This window comes from Pseudochaenichthys georgianus, chromosome 10 (genome assembly GCF_902827115.2).
Source record: "Pseudochaenichthys georgianus chromosome 10, fPseGeo1.2, whole genome shotgun sequence".
NCBI lineage: Eukaryota > Metazoa > Chordata > Actinopteri > Perciformes > Channichthyidae > Pseudochaenichthys > Pseudochaenichthys georgianus.
In genome coordinates, this window is record NC_047512.1 from 32339983 (window position 1) to 32360932 (window position 20950).

Here is a 20950-nt window from a genome sequence, read left to right on the forward strand (position 1 = left end):
TTTTTTTAAGGGAGTTTTGTGATTCAAGAACAGCAGACCCATCTCAAACAAATAAAGAGCTTTCAACTAAATCAATGTGTAGCAGCCAATGTTGTTTAATCATGGGTTGGTCGGATCTTTTAATACTTCCAGGTCTAGATGTGACCTGGGCACAATACTGTTTGCCAGTAACAACACAATTGCACCAGTCTGCCTGGCCCACTAGGTTCTTTTCCTACCCGTAAATTACAAGGGGAGACGGCCACAAACCTTTGAATGAATCACGTTGGACAGAAATAACAAAACTGTTTTCCTGCCTGGTGATATAATTAGCGTTCGTCAAATACCAACGCTTTCAGATCTCACCGAGATGTTGTCAGGAATTCCCCTCATGCTGTTCTAACCACACGGTACATGCTCGGATCAAGAGACACCCCTTATTTATTTTAATGGCATTGTTAAACCATTAATGCACCGGCACATTCCGGCCACAGAATGATTCATGAAGTTTGTGAGGGCGGGGTGCTTTTTAACCTCATTACCTTTAAACCTCTTCCTGTTTGTCCCACAGCTGCTGCGGCTGGTGACGGTATCCGAGAAGCGCTGGAGAGCCCGGTCGCGGGTTAGTGGAGGGGACGGGTGGAACGACGAGGGCGAAGAGGGATTCGAGAGCGGTGACTGTGACGATGAAGACGAGTGCACCGGGGTGTCAGGCCTGGGGCCGCCTCCGAGACGCAAGCGGTTACGCATCTTCGCAGGTTAGAGCCAAACTGTCTGAAAATGGACTTTAACTGCAACTTCAGTGCTTTCAAATGAGCTGCTGCATCCACATAAATAACCTTAAATTGCATTTCTGAGACTGTGCTTAAATCTTGGGTCCAAGCTATTAAGTTATTACGCCTGCTAACCAAATTGGAGCTATTTATTTTGAAACCCTGTAAGTGCATGAGTAGCTGCAGTGAGACAGAGAGTGGGCACGGCAGAGAGGTGTTTACACGACGACTGTACATGTTGACACCCCTATGACACTATGCGGCACAAGACGTGAGACTTCCTCCGGTAGCCGCCTCACTTCGACCTCCCCGCCGTCAATCCCCTGGAAACGTCAGGCGCGTTCTCCCAAAGACAAATAAAGAACAAATGAAGCTACAAAGTGTCGAGAGAAGAGAAACCAAACAGCAAAGGGAGCAGGACCAAGGGGGTTTCGATACACCGACACAAAGCCGGCGCAGCTGAGCAAACACGGCAGAGGGAGTAGTCCTCATGTCTGGGATGTTGTGGCAAAGATTTGGGTTTGCCGAGCAGGGAGCGAGAGCAGGAACCCGGGGGTTAACGCAGGAATCCTGCAGAGGCCATCGCTTCCAGCAGGCCGGGCCGTGAGAGTCCGATGCCCTCTCTTACACGCTCCTGTTCGCCTGACTCGTTGCTCTGATGCAGAGTCATTACACTGTCTTAAGGCTGACACAGCGGAATTAAAGCGCCCTTTAAAGTCCATCTTTAGTGTGTGCGTGTGTGTGTGTGTGAGGCACATATCTGCCTGTTTGTACATGAGCCAGTAATGTTTCCAGACCTTGGAGAGTCCCCCGCTGATTGGCAGATACACAGATAGCCGCTGATAGCCTGTGATGACCCAGAAAAACGCTGACCTAGCACGGCCGCTCAGCCCATTTTGGTCAAACAGGGGACCAGGGGGGTTCAAAGGTCAACCCGCAGAGCATGAGGCCTAATGGACCGCCCGTCTGTGCTCTGCTGCTCCGAGATGGACGAGGCAGATCTGGTTTCACAAAGCCTCGAGTGGAGCGACACACATACACACAAGAGGCGTGGGGGGGTAAGGTGACAGGAGCCACAACAACAAGGTGCAGACAGGAGAGAAGCAGACAGGAGACCCCCCCCCCCCCCCCACACACACACTGCCATGCTGTCCACCTGCCGAGCGCACAGAGGATGTTTCCTAAACGTGTGTAATGATTGATCTGTCTGTCTCTCATTCTCTACACAGATTCCATAACCTCCTGATCACTAAAGCTGCTCAACCACGACACACACACACACACACACACACACACACACACACACACACACACACACACTCACACACTCACACACTTCCCATCATGACCAATCAAACCCCAAGCTGCACATTCCCCGGAGCATTCCAGGCCATGGGGGCTATTCCAGGACAGGGACCACCCCCGCCTCACCCACACACCACCCTCACCCAGACGTACTGACAGGACTGATCTCACTCACTGACCTCTCTGCTGTAACTTCATTTAATTGGTCAATCCAATCAAGTCACATGAATAAGATATAAAACAAGTTGAAATGCTTTAATTACCAAATAATTAATAATAAATACCAAAGGCTGCAGCTGTTTAATTTAATTGGTGGGATATCTGTAGTATTCCTCCACACCAGATATAATCACTTCCAACCTCACAGATGTGATAGGGGGAATAAACACTGTTAAGACATGGCCAGGGGATTTCATTATTGGCTGTTAGTTTCTTATATATGTGCATTGTTAAAGGAATGATTCACCCACAACATTATTATTTGTATTTCTTGCAATACAAACAAAAAGCTAAGAAAATTCTTGATGAGTTGAAGTAAATGTGGGCTGCGCTTAACAACAGCGAGACCAAATCAAAACATCCGTTTACAACTCTCACAAGACCCCTTCCTCTCCTAACTGACGGTCCAGATGCCTGCTTCAGCCTGAAAGAAAAGTGTGTTTTAAATAGTAAGCGTTAGTGAAAATCCTTGCATTTCGTCGTAGGGACGCAATGAGCTGACTGACAATATGAGAGAGGTTTTCTGTTTTCACAGTGTCAACTATCATGTATTTCATATGGTAACGCTTAGGTGACAGTAACGCAAGTAGTAAAGACTCACAGTCATCTGAGTCCGCCATGTTATCTACTTCTAGCATCAACATTCCTCTGAATTAGACAAGGGATTTTTAAATGTTTTCAAAAGCCACATAGCTCCACTTTTTACTCCGCCTTTGGGTGTATTATAGCACACATTTTCTGGAGAGTACATTTGGTTTTTTAATTAAAGAGGCCCTATTATGCTAATTTTCATGTTGTGCCTTTACTGTGACATGTTTACAAGCTTTACTTTTTAAAATATTTTTCTGCAGCACCAGTGCCAAATCTGCTCTGATTGGTTAGCTGGCTGGCTCTGTTTTGATTGATCAAACCCTTATGCGGCTTTCACACCAGCGCTTTTCAGTTTCTAGCTCCGAGCGGGAGCTTTTCTGGTTCAGCTCCAGTTTCCCTTTTCAGCTCCCGCTCTGTGCACACCGCCCACTGGCGCCCCAGAGCTGCCCTTGCTGCGTCATGACGTCACCGTTTACATCGCTGATTTGCCCCCCAACGGCAGCCATTACGGCAGCTCACAACAACAACAACAACAACTGCGTCGGGTCGATGATCGTGTTTCTTTTAATCACACGAAGCCAGAATAAATGGAATAACGACTTCTCCAACCTTATACTTTTCTCCAGAGTGCCGTGGTTCATTGTTTATTAATGTGTTTCTGCAGCATTTACCGACCGCTGCAGTGCAGCTCTTCCACGGGAGTTTATTCTCCCGTTAGCTCCCGGTTAGCTCCCGGTTAGCTCACACTGCAGCGGCCGCTCTAAAGTATTCACTGTCCGACTCACACAAGCAGCTGATGCATATCCCCAGTTCCCTTAGCCTAAGTGAATGTGTGTCAGTCTGATTTGACACTGTTTGGTATCACAACGCTGTTATGAAAGTTTCTCTGGTATAAAACGGGTGATGTTGGCATAGCAACCGAAGCTAAACTGACTACTTGCATCCGATAGCTGCAATAATACAAAACAACACGTCTGCCTCTCTCGGTCAAAGTAAGGCACAAATAAACAGAATCACACGAAGCCTGGTTAGTGTTGCCTGACTTTATAAAGTGTGTTTATAAGCACACTGCTTGAAGGCAGGCATGACAGTCGACCCATGGGAGGTGGCTTTAGTTTCCTGCACGCCTCGACGTAAGAGCGACGTAAGCGACGCCACCTCTTAGCTCCAAAGCTCTTGCCTCTGGACCGACAATTTTTTGGAGCTGGAAATGAAGCGGATTCCGGAGCTAAGAGCCGGCGCCGCTGCGGTGTGAACAGGAAGACCGCTTTTCAGGCTCCAGCGCCGAGCCGGAGCTGAAAAGGCGCTGGTGTGAAAGGGGCATTAGAGATGCCCGCCCCTTGGCCTATAACAATGTTGGAGCGCTAGCCAATAGAAAGCACGAGCGTTACATAGTGATGTCACTATAATACTTAAGAAAAGCCTTTGCAGACCATTTACATGCACACATCCTATACAACACACTACAGGAAAGAGAACCCCCCAAAAAGCACAATAGGACCTCTTTAATCACTCAAAACTATAAATAAGAAAGTAACATATTACATTGTCAGAAAATACCTGTTTCATTCAGACAAAGAAAGTCATAGAAATGTTCTTTGTTTGCCACTACAATGCAAAATTGTGTCAGCAATACACATACAGTAATGTGTGTGTATGGCATTATTTGGGTGTGTGTGTAGTTTTTATTTTCTTATCCTGTATTCTGTAATACCGTATGACCATCTCACACTCATGATGAGGGCTCACCTGTTTCTGTGCTTCCATGCACACCTGGTCTCAGCAGGAAACACAGAACCTCCATACAATCTGCTCAAAGCCTCACTTCACTGTCCACTGTCACTTCCAATTTGTTTGGCAACATACTCAGAATACTCAATAATTTGCTATGTTAAAGGTGGGGTAGGTAATTTTGAGAAACCGGCTCGAGATACACTTTTTGTTATATTCCATGGAATGCTCTTTACATCCCGATAGCAATGAATATCTTAAGTGCTTTGACAAAAAATCCATAAAAAAACATCATCTCTGGAAGCCGTGGTACTGTAAAAAGCACGACCAATCATCTGAGCCGGCCCGGCTAAAGTAACTGGATGGCCTACCTGCCTGTCAGCCTTCCATCTGTGCACAAACTGATCTCGTGCCCTCATTGGTCATGTGCGCGTTCGTGTGTGTTGGAGGAGGGGCTCTGTGAGGAAGTGGCAGATTTTCTCCGGTTGTGTATTTTCAAATTCTGGCGATCTCGAGCCGGTTTCTCAAACTTACCTACCCCACCTTTAAGTGTGAAGGCAAAAACCTGAGTTGACTGAGTTTAATTTGGTTCCACAGTTCCAGCTCTTGAAGTTTTATAAGATAAGTGGCTACACATAGAAATAAATCATTCCATTTTTCTCACGGTAATGTTCCATTCAGATTGAGAAAATATAGTCAGCAAAAATGTTTTTTATTGACCACTTACCAAGACGGCTATTTAGGAGTCCAACGCTAACTGCTAGACTAAATAAGTTGAAATGGGTTTTTCATGCAGTTTGGAAACATTCAGCAGTCTGAAAGCCAACCGTTGGTGGGCTCTGCCACGGCCCAGCAGCGCAGAGCTGAGCCTTGTGTGTTTTCTTGCTGAGCTGGACGGAGCGGGGCCCTCCGCTGTGAGCTGCACCTCGCCATGCTGAGCAGGAGCCGCCTGAATAGGCCTCTTGTTATGTTCCTGCACTCAGACATGCGGTCACTGTAAGCATCCCGAAGGAAGGCTGTACTTTCTGAAGCCTCCTGAGCATTTTATCAGCGCCGGAGGTAAGCAAAATACATAAGTGGAAATATTCCTGTAGGCTAATGTGCAACACAGGGCTTACGGTGAGAGCCTCGGCCGGGCTCACCTTTCAGGTCTGCTACAAATGTTGTGGCTTGAACAAAGGAGCGAGTAAAAATAAAGAAGGTGATGAAAGAATGTGGGGAAAGAACAGGAAGAGACAAAAACACCTTTGATAAGCTTAAAGCTTGATACACAGGGAAACCTACACATTCTTTACTCTCTATGTGGGTCCAATTGACAGCCGTGCGTGCGTGCATGCCAATACGATGAGCTGGTATGTTAATGAACTGCAGCTGTGACTCCCTGACCCCCGGCACCTGATAGGTGAGTCAAACGGCGCCGGTCCTCTGCAGTAGTGTTTGCCACATGTCTTCATCAAAAAAGCCATAATCCAGACACTGTTGACATTATCCCTGGCAGCTCTGGGTGCATCCACCATGTCAACTATTTCCTCCTCCTTTAAGCTCCATATAGTTTCATAAAGCTGATTATTTGAGCTACCGCACTCATGAATGTGCCTCGTGTTTTGGAGCTGTCCACATGTGGTTGTAAGGCTAGCGTGAGACCGAAGGAAACAGGCCATGCAGATGTGTGAAGAGGAGTGCAGGTGTTTGGGTAAAGGAGGAATCGGGGTGCCCACATGGCCTGAGTCCCCTGTGGTTTCCAACAGCAGGCAGGACCGGGTGATGCATAGCCACAAGAACATGCAGAATAACCAATGTATCACTGTTTGAGGTCTACCTCAATCAGGACTAAATCAAATCCACCTAGCGATCCCGATTCACTCCGAAATGGGTTGAGTACCTCTGTTGCCCATGCTATAACTACCTCCGAGTTTCATGGAACTCGAGAAAGTAGTTTTACCTGTTGACAAACAGATAAACAGAACCAGAATATTAACCTATTCCATGTGGACTTAATAAATGGGACAGTGTTTTGGAAGTTACCAATAACGTCACTCTGAAAAACATGAACTAAAGCAAAACTACCCTAGGGAAGAAATATTTTTTGCATAACTACAACTACTATTTTGTAAAAGAAACACTCAAATTGACAATAGCATGTGATACGAACCAGCAACACTCAACTATGTTTATTTCAAAACATCATTTTGAAAAAAAACATATGTTTAAGACATGGGGTTGCTTAAAAAAAGCAAAAAAAAATGTTTTCAATCCAAACCACAAAAAAGTCTTAAACGTTTGTTATATAGGTTTTTGTGCATGTAAATGGTAAATAGTTTCTCTCCCACACATTACCCCCCCCCCCTGCTTAAAACGTCACATTGGACTCTTTTTTCTAACATCAGAATCATAATGACATCACTACCTTAAACTGCCTCTTCCATTGGTTAGCACTCCAACACATTGTACGAGAAAGGCTAAGGGGCGGGACAATTCAAGAGGCTGACAGATCACAACACCGCCCGCCACCTAACCAATCAGAGCAGACTGGGCTCTGGTTTCAGACAGAGGGTGAAAAGAGGTGCTCGAGCACAAGCAGTATGAGAAAAATAAAGAGCTTTTTAACATTAAAGAATGTGAAAATGTCACAGTAGAGGCACAACATACAAATATGAACTTGCAAATTAGCATAATAGGGCCCCTTTAAAAGATGAACATCCATTGGTCTAAACAATTGGCATGGCTTTTGTAAGAGCAGAATAAAAGCAGTTTAATCACAGTAGAGAAGCAATGATAACATTTCTTTTTATGGCCTTCAATTGTTGGCAGCTTCAGCAGTTAACTACACAAAACTAAATAGCAAAAAGGTCATTTAACTACTACCACTATGCAAATTTGAATGTAGCTGTACAATTAGAAAGCTATGCAAAATGAAGTAAATCTCCTACTCAACACTGAAAGGTGAACATGATTGAGGCCATTGTTGTTATGTTCACCACTGGGTTAGGACGCCCCACAGAGATGCCAGCGTTTTTGTCGACTCTCAGTTTTGTTATTTTACGCAAATGGAAATTACTGATCATAAGCAAAACGTATAAATCAATCTCTTTTAAATGCCTCCAACAATGAAAGGCTTTGGCAAAGACAATAACATTCAGATTTTACCAAGTATGTTTTTGCACCAGTGGAACAGCATAATTATGATTTATTTATTTTCCAGAGAAAAGAAGGAGATAAAGATAAAACGAGCAGATGTTCTTTCTCAGCTGAAGGCGATCTGCCGCCTTCCTGCAAATCAAAATCCCTCAATCCATAAAGAGATTCTCTCATCCTTGGCTGACGAAATGTTCATTCTTTAGCCAACAGAAATCTGTTTATTCTTTACACGATGAACGATGAACTTAAAGTAATGACTTCTTTCCAAAGCGCGTATATAATAGTTCTGGAGAGGTCTTAAAATGTATTAAAATGTAAAAACCGTGGGGTAGAGGAGGTGTTGAAAGGTTGACGGGTGGTGCTCGTGGAGAGCCTGATAATCTGTAACACACATACGTGTTCTGACCGAGTGTTCTCTACTTCCTTCCCTGCTTGAGCTTATAAACAACCTCTGTAAATTCAGCCAATCCTCCTCCTTCCCCACCTCCTCCACGCCCCTCACAAAAATAATGAAGCTTGCCACCATCTGTGTAAACAGGCTTGGCTAGTAAGAGCTGCAGTCTCTCACTCTCGTTCTTCCCGGAGCCAGCCACAAGGCCCTGTGTGTCCCTAGTTATGGGCCTGGGAGTGGTGGCAGCGGAGGGGAAGACGGGCGAGGAGAGGGGGGGAAAGGGAGGAGAGGAACACAGGGATGAAGTTACCCTCTTATTGGGCCCTTGTTGGTGTTCTGCCATGGAGCTTTCTCAAATCAATCCAGGGATAAAACCCTTAAGATTAGCCAGAAGGCAGGAAGAAGAGCCCTGGTTTTAATGTCTGTGGATACAAGCGCACAGAGCCGACTCGTTTTGTAGGCCTGTGCATTTTTCCGTGTTTGTGTGTGCCTCTTGGAAAAGCGTTTGTTTGCTATAGAGCTTTATTTACATTCACGGGCACTTTTTTGGACACACTAAATTGATTGCAGGCCCGTTTTCTGGGTCGTGTCCATCAGCTCAGCCACAGTCCACAAACACACTGCACACAGGCAGCGGGACCATTCTCGAGGTCCGTTTCTCCGCCACGGTAACACACAGCAGCCATTTTGTGGGAATGTCTTTAAAAGCCCTGGTTGAGGGTTTGGGTGGTTTGTATTCTACGTGTTAACCCTCTACTTTCACCTGCGGCTCCTAAATTCTCCCTGAATCCGTCATTGTCTCCCCTCGGCCGGCTCGCTCTATGTTGGACCAGCCCTTTCTTGAAAGTAACCCAACGACGCAGCGAACTTTGCTGTCCTGCTGAGAGACTGAGGAAAACCACAGGCCGACCACTCAACAGGAGCTCCATGTGTACAGCCACATTGTCACTCTTGGCTTTTAGTCTGCCTCGCCTTGACAGGAATGTAGGGGAGAATTATGCGTGTTTCTCGGCAGGGACATTTACATAACACACGTCTCGATATGCCAGCCACATTTCCTGCACCGGACCGACTGCTCTCCAGGAGGAGAATGGAAACAGATATGTGTGGGATGTCAGCTTCCCTCATTATCACAAGATAAAGATGGCATCCGAAGAATGTGTTCCTCAGAGGCTCCCTGACCAGGACGTCCCCCGGGCCAAACTGGAACGCTGACTCACCGGTCATCAGCTCGGCTCCGTGCACAGCCACTCCTGGCTCTCTGCGTCCGAGTCACGCTTTATCTGCCCCTCTCTCACACTGATAACAACCACCATTGTTCCATCTCTCCAGAAACACCCCTAACCGCCGCTCCCTGCCAACCTCTTGACCCTCCGTCAGCACCGACCTCAGAGCTGCCGGAGGTTACAGGCCTTCTCTGTACGCAGCGGCGCTCCCCACCCTTAACAAGCCCCTCAGCACAGAATCAACTCTTTGTACGTTTGATTTGTTATGGTTTTTACCCCTCTCGCGCGCTCAAACACTTTCCGCCCTTGCAGAGCCGAGAAGTTCAGTCAGATTTATGTCTCTGTTTCCAGCTTTTATTCCCCTTCGAGCTCCTTCTCCTACTGCAATCATATTAGCTTTAACTGGAGGTAGAGACTATAAATACTTTGGAGTAAATCTAATTTGGATGGCCCAGGGAGGCCAACGGGTGCAGCACGCTGGTCATCCCCTCACTGACGCCACCTCCCTTCGCTCAACATGTTAATTAATAGGTGTTGACTTGCGTTTGTCCCACAAAGCCACACTTTGGAAAGTGTCTGAGAGAGTTGGTTCCCCTTTTCACAGCCGGGTTATTCATTTATTATCAGAGCCGACCCACACATTCAGACTTTGGAGTCTCCCTGCTTTTGACTTTTCTTCCTCTCAATCCAAAGTTCTTATACTGTTTCCTGTTTGGCCAAACTTCCTCTAGTCTCCTAACTCCTTTTTAAAACGTCTTATGTCACATTTCCTTTGAGACTTGTTAGAACTCTATTAAGTCCTCCTTAGCATCATGTCAGCATCTTACTCTCTTGCCCCCTGTGTGGGAGGGTCCGTCGGCCTGGAATAACAGTGAGTGTTGTGGAGGTTGGGAGGCCAGAGCAGCACATAGAGCGCTGCTGTAGCAAAGGCCCGAGGCAGGGCCTCCTCGGGGCGTCCCGTTTGTCTTGGCCCGACATTCCCAGCCTCTCCGAGCGCCCCTGTGGTCGGCCGGTGGGTGTGGAGGCAGACGGCCACATTCCCGCCAGCTTGTCCATGGACAGAAGCATCCTGCACCGCTCCCTCTGTTCCTTCACGGCTCTTAATCAGCAATGTCCTTGGACAAACAGCCCTGGCCGAGTCACAGAAGTTACACGATGCAACAAACAAACCAATAATCTCAGGTCAGCTCTGTATCTGTGCCCCTCTTCTAGATAAGTCCCGATCCATCAATCCAGCCCTTCCCATCATGTTTTTACAGAACCATTGTCTTCTTTGTAAGAAAAGATTGCACACACACACAAATCAGCCCCTCCATTTCTGAATTTGCTGAGTTTAATATGGTTTGAGAAGATGAGACGAGCGATAACATATTTGCTTTACCTCGGAAACCATAATATCTTTTAAGCTGACGAACCTTTAAAACCTAGATCAAATTTGACCAGCTTAGGTGTGTTATGCGCACACATCGTCTGCCAATGTAGCGGCAATCTAAACCATCTCTCACGTTTCATAAGAAGCACCTGTGTTTGGAGACTTAACATTCCACATACTTATCTGACCAAAAAAAGGCCTTTGTGCATAGCACACATGTACTGAATAAACGGTACTGGACCATGAAGGAACACACTCGCCAGCGGGGTTAGAATAATGTGTCAACTGGGTACTGATGTGCACCTCCGCATGGAAGTAATTCAGCTTCGGGAACATGTTTACTAAAACATGCTACAGCGCAAATAAAGCCTTTCCTGCGTGTTTCTGTATCATGTGATCATCACCTGTAGTCGCGCTGTGCTAGAAACTGTGGCTTTACACTCACTGTTGCAATTTTACTACATAGTTGGCTTGTTGTGACAACTGTAAACGACAAGCCTCAGGCACCGAGCACTGCTGGAAACAAAACTCCAGACTCTGCCCCCCCCTCCCTCTTTCCCCCGTTCCCTCTGCACCAACACACATATATATATGTATACATGCACACACACTCCAGCCACTGTTTGACCTGTTGGAGGGATCCAAACAAACATCCGCTCCCCATGAAAACCACAGACTGGATTTATGTGTCTGTTCTCCTGAGGAATGGTCCCTAAAGAAAACATCAAGTCTGAATTAGTATTAGGCCGAAATCCTCCATCACAACATAGGTCCTTTTATATCTCAATATTTATATAATTATTGACATGGAATTATTTCTGGTTATAAAACAAATGAATAGTTAATGTGAAATAACTACATTCACTCCTGTGGGAATTTAATACTTGACAACAAAGAGGATTTTCTCATTTATTTAAGAAATGTGTTGCAAAAAAAACAGTTTCAAGTGAAATTATCAAGAGAAAAAATAAACATTTAAAATGTAACACTGACCATTTGTTCATGCATGTACCCAAAAACACAATCAGATTAAGAAAATATTGTTTTAACTCCGTTTGATCACAATTTGAAGAAATGTTAGTTGTTATGGGCGGGAGCGGCAGTAGCTCCGTCTGTAGGGAGTGTACAATATTTGTACCTATGTGTATAACGTTAAACTGCATGTAATGTACTTACAGAGTAATGAATTTCCCCTTGGGAGTAATACAAGTATGTCTTCTTCTAATGTTCATCGACATAATTGTGTATCACCAGATCTCGATATATGATCTCATCACAATGCAATTCCATTGAAATGCTAAAAATGATAATATAAAATGATCGCCCAGACAGGGTCCAATGACCTGCTTGTAACTGACCTACCTGCTGATTCTGAGAGCAGCGCTTCAGTGTAACAAGTCAGTGTGTGGACTGTTGACCTCTCCCCTGGGTCGTAACTGGAGCTCATAAGGCCACAACAAAGCTAGCAGGGGTACGCTAGCAAGGTGGCCTCCTTTGAGGAGTGTCAAAATGGAAGGGCCTAATAGACGGGAGGCAGGAGGAGGACTCGGCTCCGCTGAAAGCCACAAGGGCCCTCATTGGTCACATTAATCACAGTCGGGATTGTGGCTCTATTTCTGGCCAGGAGTTATCCATCTATGTGGCTAATCGTGTCCACTGGAGAAAAAGAGGCTACCTGTTTTCCCCTCTTTCACTCTCACTCCGTCTATACTTTGCTACACAGGCACAGGTGTTCATCACTAATGACACCGGAATATTATTAGTCCCAGGCCTGTGTAGGAGTGTAGGGATCTAAGTTTGCATAGTGTTCAGTCCCTGTTGGGCTGTTTTTAAAGCCTGCAGAACAAGGCCCCTCTGTGGTGCTGCTCATGTCCAAGAAGTGTTTAAACTAGCAAGAAAGACTCTTTTTCTCCCCCCCGCCCCTGGTTTGAAGGATTTTGTTCACAGCCTTAGACTTTTTCTTTTCTCCCCTTCACATTATTGCCGCTGTAAAGCACACCGACACAATGCTCCACCACTTAGACTCCAGCTTTTTTCAGAAACACACAGTGTCGTGCGCACACACCCCACTCAATCATCCGCATACAAACACACAAATGCAGACGCGCATGTCCCCCCACCCGCCCTCTCTCTTATCCACAGTGTATATAAAAGCTGTATCGAATTGCACGTTGAGCTTAATTGGCTCGGCAGTACAGTGCACTGCTGTCGACAGTGACAAATCGTTCTTTCAGGGCCCAGAAGAATGTCTGCCATGTCAGAGGACACAGGACGGGAAAAAAAGTTAATTGTCTGCTGGCCGCCGTTCAAATGATGTCGTAACGGCAAAGAAATTCACAGGAGATGCCTTTTTGGAGGCTTTATTTATTTGCCTCCTTCCTCTGTTTAAAGATGGCAGCGTTGGGGCCTTGGGCTCCAGGGACTCAGGAGGAAGGGCCCCTGCTCTCTGTGTTTCTACTCAACGAGAGCAGGCCAAAGCCTAAGGCTTAGTGGGACTTCTGGCTGCTCCCTCTGATCACACAGCCTCAGATCAGCCACTTCCTCTCACTGGATCATTCCCACCGAGGGAGAGCCGTACACAGATCAGATGAGAGGCTAATTCAATTTGGAGCTGTCTGTTATTTTAGGAACTCAGATGTGACAGTGTGCAGGAGAAAGGAGTGTGTGTGCGCACAGCCACCAGGAGGTATGTCAGAAATGTGTCTGTGTGCCCTGCATCTGGCTGGACAGGGGACAGCTCAACTCATAGTTGGCGTTCCTGCTCTCAGAGCTGCGTTATTACTGATATCCTCCTGCCCTCTCTCATAACCCAGCCTTCTTATTTCAGTCTCCCTCGCAGCTCTCTGCCAGACAAAGCAACACTGAATAACACACACACACACACACACACACACACACACACACACACACACACACACACACACACACACACACACACACACACACAGAGAGAGGAAGAGCTCTGCTCAGCGTCAGCAGCAGGACAGATGCAGAGCAGCAGGTGACCATGAAGTCACTGCAGATCACAGAACAGATGAAGAAGAAGGGAGGAGAGCAGTGAAATACAGAAGCCACTGAGGAGTAAAGCATGACTTTGTTCAACTGTTCTTGCTAACCAAGGCTTTTTTATGGCCCTCTGCCTCGTATCTACACAGTTATAAAACACTGACACCTGGGCGTTTCCCACTCAACCCCCCCAGTCTGCTGATAACTGCCTCATTTCAGCCAATGAGTTAAGTACCCAGCTTGAGGGTTTCTTTACTGTAGTTCTGGAGGTAGCAGTGAAAGTAAAGGATGACATGTTGGGTGCAGGGGATGATTTCCCAGTGTAGCTTTCTCCACATTGTCCCTGAACTAATTTAAATATTTTCTCACAGTCCCAGTTAGTGCTGCGTACCTGGACTCACATTCAGGTTCAGGTCCGGACTCAAGTCCAGAGGTTCAGGTTCAGGTCCAGACTTGTAAGTCCGGACCTGAACCCATGGCTTGTGTCAAGTTGTGTGAGTAACTAAAGTTAACTTATTGTGAGCTAATTATCAATTGAAAATTAACTCATAATCAACTCAAATTCAAACTCGTCAGGTTTAATGTGCTCCCTTCCAACTTGTGTCTACATTTCTCTACAAATTACAAATGTAAAAAAAACACTTTTTGCCACTTAGTCTACAAATGACTTATGACAGCAACAACAGTGAACTACTACAAAGTTCAAACATTTATTTCATTTACCAAACTAAAGTAACCAAACAGTCCCTGAGCTGACTGAGCCTAAATCTCTAAAGCTTTGCTGAATGGTAGAGTGTAGAGTAGACTATACGCATTACACTGTTACACACCTACTATACAGTATACACTGTAGTGACTGTCCAGTCAGAGTGTACTGTCTGTACACCATGTCTTTTCTACAACTCTACATGTGTACATTATACAGTATACTACACACATAGTGATGTACATACATACTGTTAGAAATTAAAATCAATGTTGATATGGCGTAATTTGAATTAAATACACTATTTAATTTAAATCAGTTTTATTCTGAAAAAAACGGAAGTTCACACTAACTTAATACTTTTATTCTGAAAATTATTCACTTCCGGTTAGCATTAGCATGTGGCGAAATGCTACGTTTTCAAACCGTGATTCGAAGGTGAAATGACATGTGATGTTGTACACTGAGCACACTGGGATTAGCACTCATTTATTGACGCTGAATAACGTTTATCAGGGAATGTTTAAATAACCACAGACACCAACCTGGGCTGACGGGAGATGAGGAGAGCGCCTACGTTTGCAATTTCATTTGTACACCACCGCATCTTTTGTGTAATTAAATGCTGTTAACTTTTATAAGCTTCCCTTGACTCTTTTCAGTCTCTCCTGCCTTCAGTTAGGTTTTAGATGGTTTAGAACAAAAAGGAGAATATACGTAAGTGCTAGTTTTTTTGCGAGTCCAAGTACCGGTTCCCGACGTTCCGGTTTTAACCGGACTTGAACCGAAACTTTTTACAAGTCCAGTACCGGTTCGGCGTACCGGTACGCAGCACTAGTCCCAGTGAACCTCACCGCAGTCATGCGACACCGACTGTATGATTAACCTGTTAAGGCCCGGACACACCAATCTGACAACAAAGAACTGACACAGACGGACTCCGACTGTTGCGTCGCCTCGCGTCTCTGCGTTTTGGCCATGTGTCGCACTGGAACACACCGCAAAGACTTCAGCCGACGGCCAAGAAGCACGTACGAACTGCGCATGCGTGAGTGGCAATAACTCTCCTTACCAGCAGGCCGCGGTAGTTTGTATTCGTCATTCAACAAGGCAACAACCGGAAGAAAGACTGCGTGATAACCGAGAGAAGAAGAACAGACTGCGTGATATAAACAAACAACAAATAGCGTGTGCGTTCCATTTTCACTCGAGAAGCTCATGGGGCTTTCCCAAACCTGTGTCGAGAGCTGGAGTTAAATGAAATCACAAATGTTCACAGTTTACAGCATTCGCACGCATTTTCTGCAGGAAATGCATTTTCTAGTTACCCTTTTGTTTCATTTAGCTAAAAACGGTTAATATTGTCTGCTAGCTGAGTTTCTTCCCGTTAACGACTCAGTGAAAACAAAAGTTTTGTCCACAAAAATAACTAAAAGCTGCACGAGGGAGGGAGTGAGTTCAGTGTGTCCTGTGGCCGCAGGACTTTGGAGTTACTGTAAAGCAAACGCCTGTGCATACATGTTTGTTTGTTCTGAATTTTAACATATTCAATAGTCAGCTATTTCAAATGTAAGTGCTGTATTCTCATAGTAAGTAATACAAAAATAATCATACTGCGTATACAAACATACATACATGAATGAAAAAAAAGTACAAAAATAGTCATTATTGAGAGAAAGCCCATTTCAGACTCATTCATTTTTTGTATTACTTGATTCAAATGTTTGATACATTTTTGTATAAAACTCAGTTTAATGATGCAGCTAGTAAAGGTGGGCTCATTTTACTATACTGCTGGACGGCCATATTTTATCATAATTAAAAAAGGTTTAATCTGGAACTTGTACAATCAAACTAATTCAGTAAATAAAAGTACAATATTTAGTTCTGAAAATTAGTGGAGTGGAAGTATATGGAAGCGTCAAATGGTAAATACAAAAAAACATGTTTACATGCTTTAATGTTCAAAAAGCTCTTTATTGTTCTCATGCTGTAGCACCTCTTTTCACCCTCTGGTGAACTGCCGCGAGATGTCCCGCCCCTTAGCCTATAACGTACAATGTGTGGGAGCACCAGCCAATAGAAGTGCAAGTGTTACATAGTGATGTCACTATGTTACAGAAGCAAACAAAGGAGTCCAATGGATATGTTTCTGGCAGGAGGGGGGTTGGGGGAGAAAGTCAGGGATGTTAGCCTTTGCAGACCATTTATATGCACACAAACCTATTTAACACACTACAGGGAAGGGAAACCCCCAAAAGAATAATAGTATCTCAACATTGTACTTGTATTTAACTTACTTTCTTTGGCCACTGGTTAGATTCATACTGAGTATAGTTTTAGTAGTTGCTTCCATTCTTTGTATGCTAAACTCAGCGAATCAACTCCCAACTTGTACATTAGAACAGTATTCATCTTCTGATGTAACTCTCGACCAGAAAGCAGAACATCTCGAACCCTTCCTTTTAAAATATAGAGCAGTTCAACCCTCACAAGCTAGCTTGTCACATTTGGAAAACACAGACAGCGCCTGTGGCTTCTATTATTGGTCCCATGATCCCGGGTTATTTGTCCCCGGAGGATCTCGCTCCACAGGACTATACTGTAAATCCCTCCCTTATTTTTTAAATCAATGGGGTTATGTTGGATAAAGGCTTGTGTCTGACCTCACACAGGCTCAGTGGTTAGGATTTTAATTCTTTGTTTGCAGCATCTCGCCACATAAATCCAACCTTTCAACGCTCTCTCTCAGTAAAATATGTCTGTGTGATTCTGCATGTGTCTACAACAATAACATGTGACATCTGGTTCTGTGCGGAGTTGGCTTTTCCCGTTCTCTGCAATGTAACACTGTTTATACAGCTGTGTAAGACATCACGCAGGAGGAGGACAGCCGTAGCGCATATGTTTTTCAGCTTTTGTGACAGTGTTTGTTCTAATTGTCTCCATGCTTCTCCTCATATTTATCATTCTTTCGCCTCCCCCTCTCTCTCTCCCATCCATCCATCTCCTCCGTCTGCCTCCCTCTCTCTCAGACCTCGCTGATAATCTGGCTATGGAGGACTTCACCTTCCAGGAGCAGCTGCTGACCCCCGGCCTGGCCTCAGCCGGGGTCGGGGGGGCCTCCTCACCTGCGGCTCCGCTGTGGAGGGGCTCCCTGGTCCCCACCTTCCCCGTGACGCTCCTCCTGCTCCTGCTCCATCACCACTGACCAGTGCACTCACACCACCTCTTAGGATTCAATGCAAACTGTGGAACGGGAACTTTTTTAAATTCTGGTTCCCATTGTAAAGTCCATCAAAGGAAGCATGAACGAAATGCTGCATTTTTATTTATTTATTTTAACAATTCATTCCAAATGTCCTCAACAAGCCTCATAAAGCACACCACATAAACCCAAGGCACTGTGTAAATAGCAACCTCACCCTCGGGTTCACTCCCACTACAGTTATGACAACTTTTGGTCCCTCTTGTCTCAGCTCCTCATTCAGATTCGTCATAGAGCTGCAATTGAGGAGCTACTTTGGAGAAGAGACACACAACAGACTTTGAAAAAACACAAGCCCTAATGGAATAAGTAGGGAAGAAGAAGAAGAACACTTTGCTACTCTCTTCCATGCTGGGGGGCTATGCACTCTTTACTGAGCTTGAACCCTTATTTAAACATGCACTGTTTCTACTTAAATCTCAATGTGTCCTTGTAATAGCTACATTATTTCAGACTGATTTCCTCACACACTCTCACCGTCAGTGTTTGCTTTGTTTTGCAATGCTGATGAGTTTATCCAGTAACAGCACCATAATAAAAGTAACTCAACATAAGAGCTTACATCTCCCAATCAGCCTGGTAACTGTACAGATATTTGTTTCTCTGTGTTGGTGCCATGTTTACAACAACGATATGTTCATTTTAAATAGTGGCATATTTGACAAGAAGGTGTAGTTTGTGGACTGGACTGTGACGCACTGCTGCACATTTCTAGCTTATTCTTTAGCATTGTGGGTAAAGCGAGGAGTAATGTGAAATATAAATATGTGTACATTCATTTTGTAATACTGTCATTGAGCTCATACATTCAAAACATTTGGAAATTGTGTTTAATGATTTCTTCTTCCATGTTTTGTTGCAACCAAAAGTCCTTATCTTGATTTTGTATTTGTTTTATATGATGTTGCAAAAAGGCACACAATAAAAATGTAAATGTATCCTAAACATTCTCATATAACTTGAGTAAGCAGACGTGCGAGTCATGCTACATCCTTAGCACATAGCACAGCTGTAACTACAGTAGGGCTGGACAAATAATTGGCATATTATCAAAAACAAATATTAATAACAGAATCCAAGAAAAAAGGCAAAATATGTGTCCATTCTGAATGAAGTATTGTGTGCTCCAGAAATGTGAAAATCGCTGCAAAAAATGATCATCCCATCCAGTATTTCGAAACATATTAAAATGGCATTTCCTGTCGAAATAAATGCAACTCCATGGTTGTGGTCAAATAGTCCTATTTGCTTAGGAACTTTCCTGTCACTATGGTCACTACCCGATCTTTCCCCCTTGCCCGATCTGCACTGCGCATGTGCGAGATGGTCCGCCATTGTCACTACCCGATCCGTCCCCCTGCCCGATCGGTACTGCGCATGTGCGAGATGGTCCGGAAGTCCGGACGGCAACACAAGATGGACACTTGACACAGTGGCTTTTAGCAAAGCTCAAAAAGAAAAACCGAGAGAGATGAGTTATTGTTAATACAACGTGACTTCACTATTATTTAACAACTCTTTGTATTGGGTTCTTTTATTTGGGGTTAAGTACATTGTCAGAATAAGTGAGAAATGGATTTAACTTCTGTTAGACAGCTATCATACTGAATACATATTTACTGTGAATGTGTGCAAACATATATGGCTGGCAAACAGAAGTTAAATTCATTTCTCACTTATTGTGACACTCTACTTAACCCAAAATAAAAGAACCCAATAAAAAGAGTTGTTAAATAATAGTGAAGTCACGTTGTAATAACAATAACTCATCTCTCGGTTTTTCTTTTTGAGCTTTGCTAAAAGCCACTGTGTCAACTGTCCATCGTGAGTTGCCGTCCGGAGTTGTCCAATATGGCGGACCATCTCGCACATGCGCAGTACCGATCGGGCAGGGGGACGGATCGGGTAGTGACAGCCATATTGGACAACTACATACGGCAACTCTAATAGGACACTTGACACGGTGGCGTTTGGCAAAGCAGAAAAAGAACACTCAAAAAACCGAGAGATGAGTTATTATTACAACGTGACTTCACTATTATTTAACAACTCTTTTTATTGGGTTCTTTTATTTGGGGTTAAGTACATTGTCAGAATAAGTGAGGAATGGATTTAACTTCTGTTAGACAGCTATATGCCATACATGATAGCTGTCTAACAGAAGTTAAATCCATTTCATAAAGCATAACAGCAGCACCAGAGCACGGTGCGGAGTCTCTAGATGAGTCCCTCGTTCTTATTAAACATCCATGTTGTAGTCCGCTCTATAGAAAACTGTAGTTTCCATAGTTTCCCCACAGCAGCTGACGCACATTCATGACGTCCGCTGGCGCATGTGTTACTGATAACACTGACGGCGGCTCTGTTCCATTCAGGTGCGTCAGAGAGCATGCAGAGTACCGGGAACACATGAACTGAATGCAGCCCGAATGAACGTGATTAGTCACACCTGTGTTTGTCACCAGAGACGGCTGCCATGATTACCGTTGGATCAAAATGAATGCCCAGTAATATGTTGTTTTTCTTTTTTTCAGTTAAATGATGATGGGGATTATTATACATTGTATGGGGAAGTACAATGTATTATAAACTAAACTTGTTTTTGGTTTTGTGTTTTTTTGTTGTGTCTGCATACGTTTTTCTTTATTGACGTGTCTAGTAGAGCCGTGATGGGGGCTTGGCGGCTTGGCTTGCAGGCCCAGAATGTAATTGATGTGTGTACTGTTGTGTGTTGATATTTGACTTCAATAGTCTAAACTACTCATTAAAATGAATATTGATTGGCAGTTTCAAGGAAGCCTATCTCCCAGAATGTTAAGACTGAACTTAATACATCTGTAAATTATGTTTTAAATCTTAATATTATGAGATAATATTATTCATGAATCAGCAAAAAGCCAAGATAAGGCTTTGAAAAAAATCCTTTCTTTACACAAAAGCAAGTTTATCTACGGCGGGTATAACAACTGTCAGACTTTAATTCAAATGTTGCTCGATCCTGATTGGTGTGACTTCACCTTCTTTGAAAAGAGCCCCACCCACCCACTTACAACCAGTGTAAAGACCACTGACCAAAACAGGACGATCAGGAATCTGTCATTTAAAATAAGCAAAACTGAAATGTGTTTTCACGTCCTTTAACCTTAGACATGGAGGAGAGGAATCACACCTGACTACGCCCATTATTACAGGAGGGTGTGGTCTTCTGCTTCTTTACTGGTGACCACACCCTAAGCTGATGTCGT

General features: G+C 44.4%; 1 protein-coding gene across 1 annotated transcript in view; it reads left to right on the forward strand.

The window, feature by feature from the left end:
- gpc3 (glypican 3) overlaps nucleotides 1-19046 on the forward strand; it is a 152524-nt gene extending 133478 nt beyond the window's left edge. Inside the window, exons 7-8 of the mRNA XM_034092355.2 lie at nucleotides 551-737; nucleotides 17473-19046. Coding sequence (XP_033948246.1) covers nucleotides 551-737; nucleotides 17473-17648 — 363 coding nt within the window. The 3' untranslated portion in view covers nucleotides 17649-19046. The remainder of the gene's footprint in view (nucleotides 1-550; nucleotides 738-17472) is intronic.
- The last annotated feature ends 1904 nt before the right edge of the window (nucleotides 19047-20950 follow it).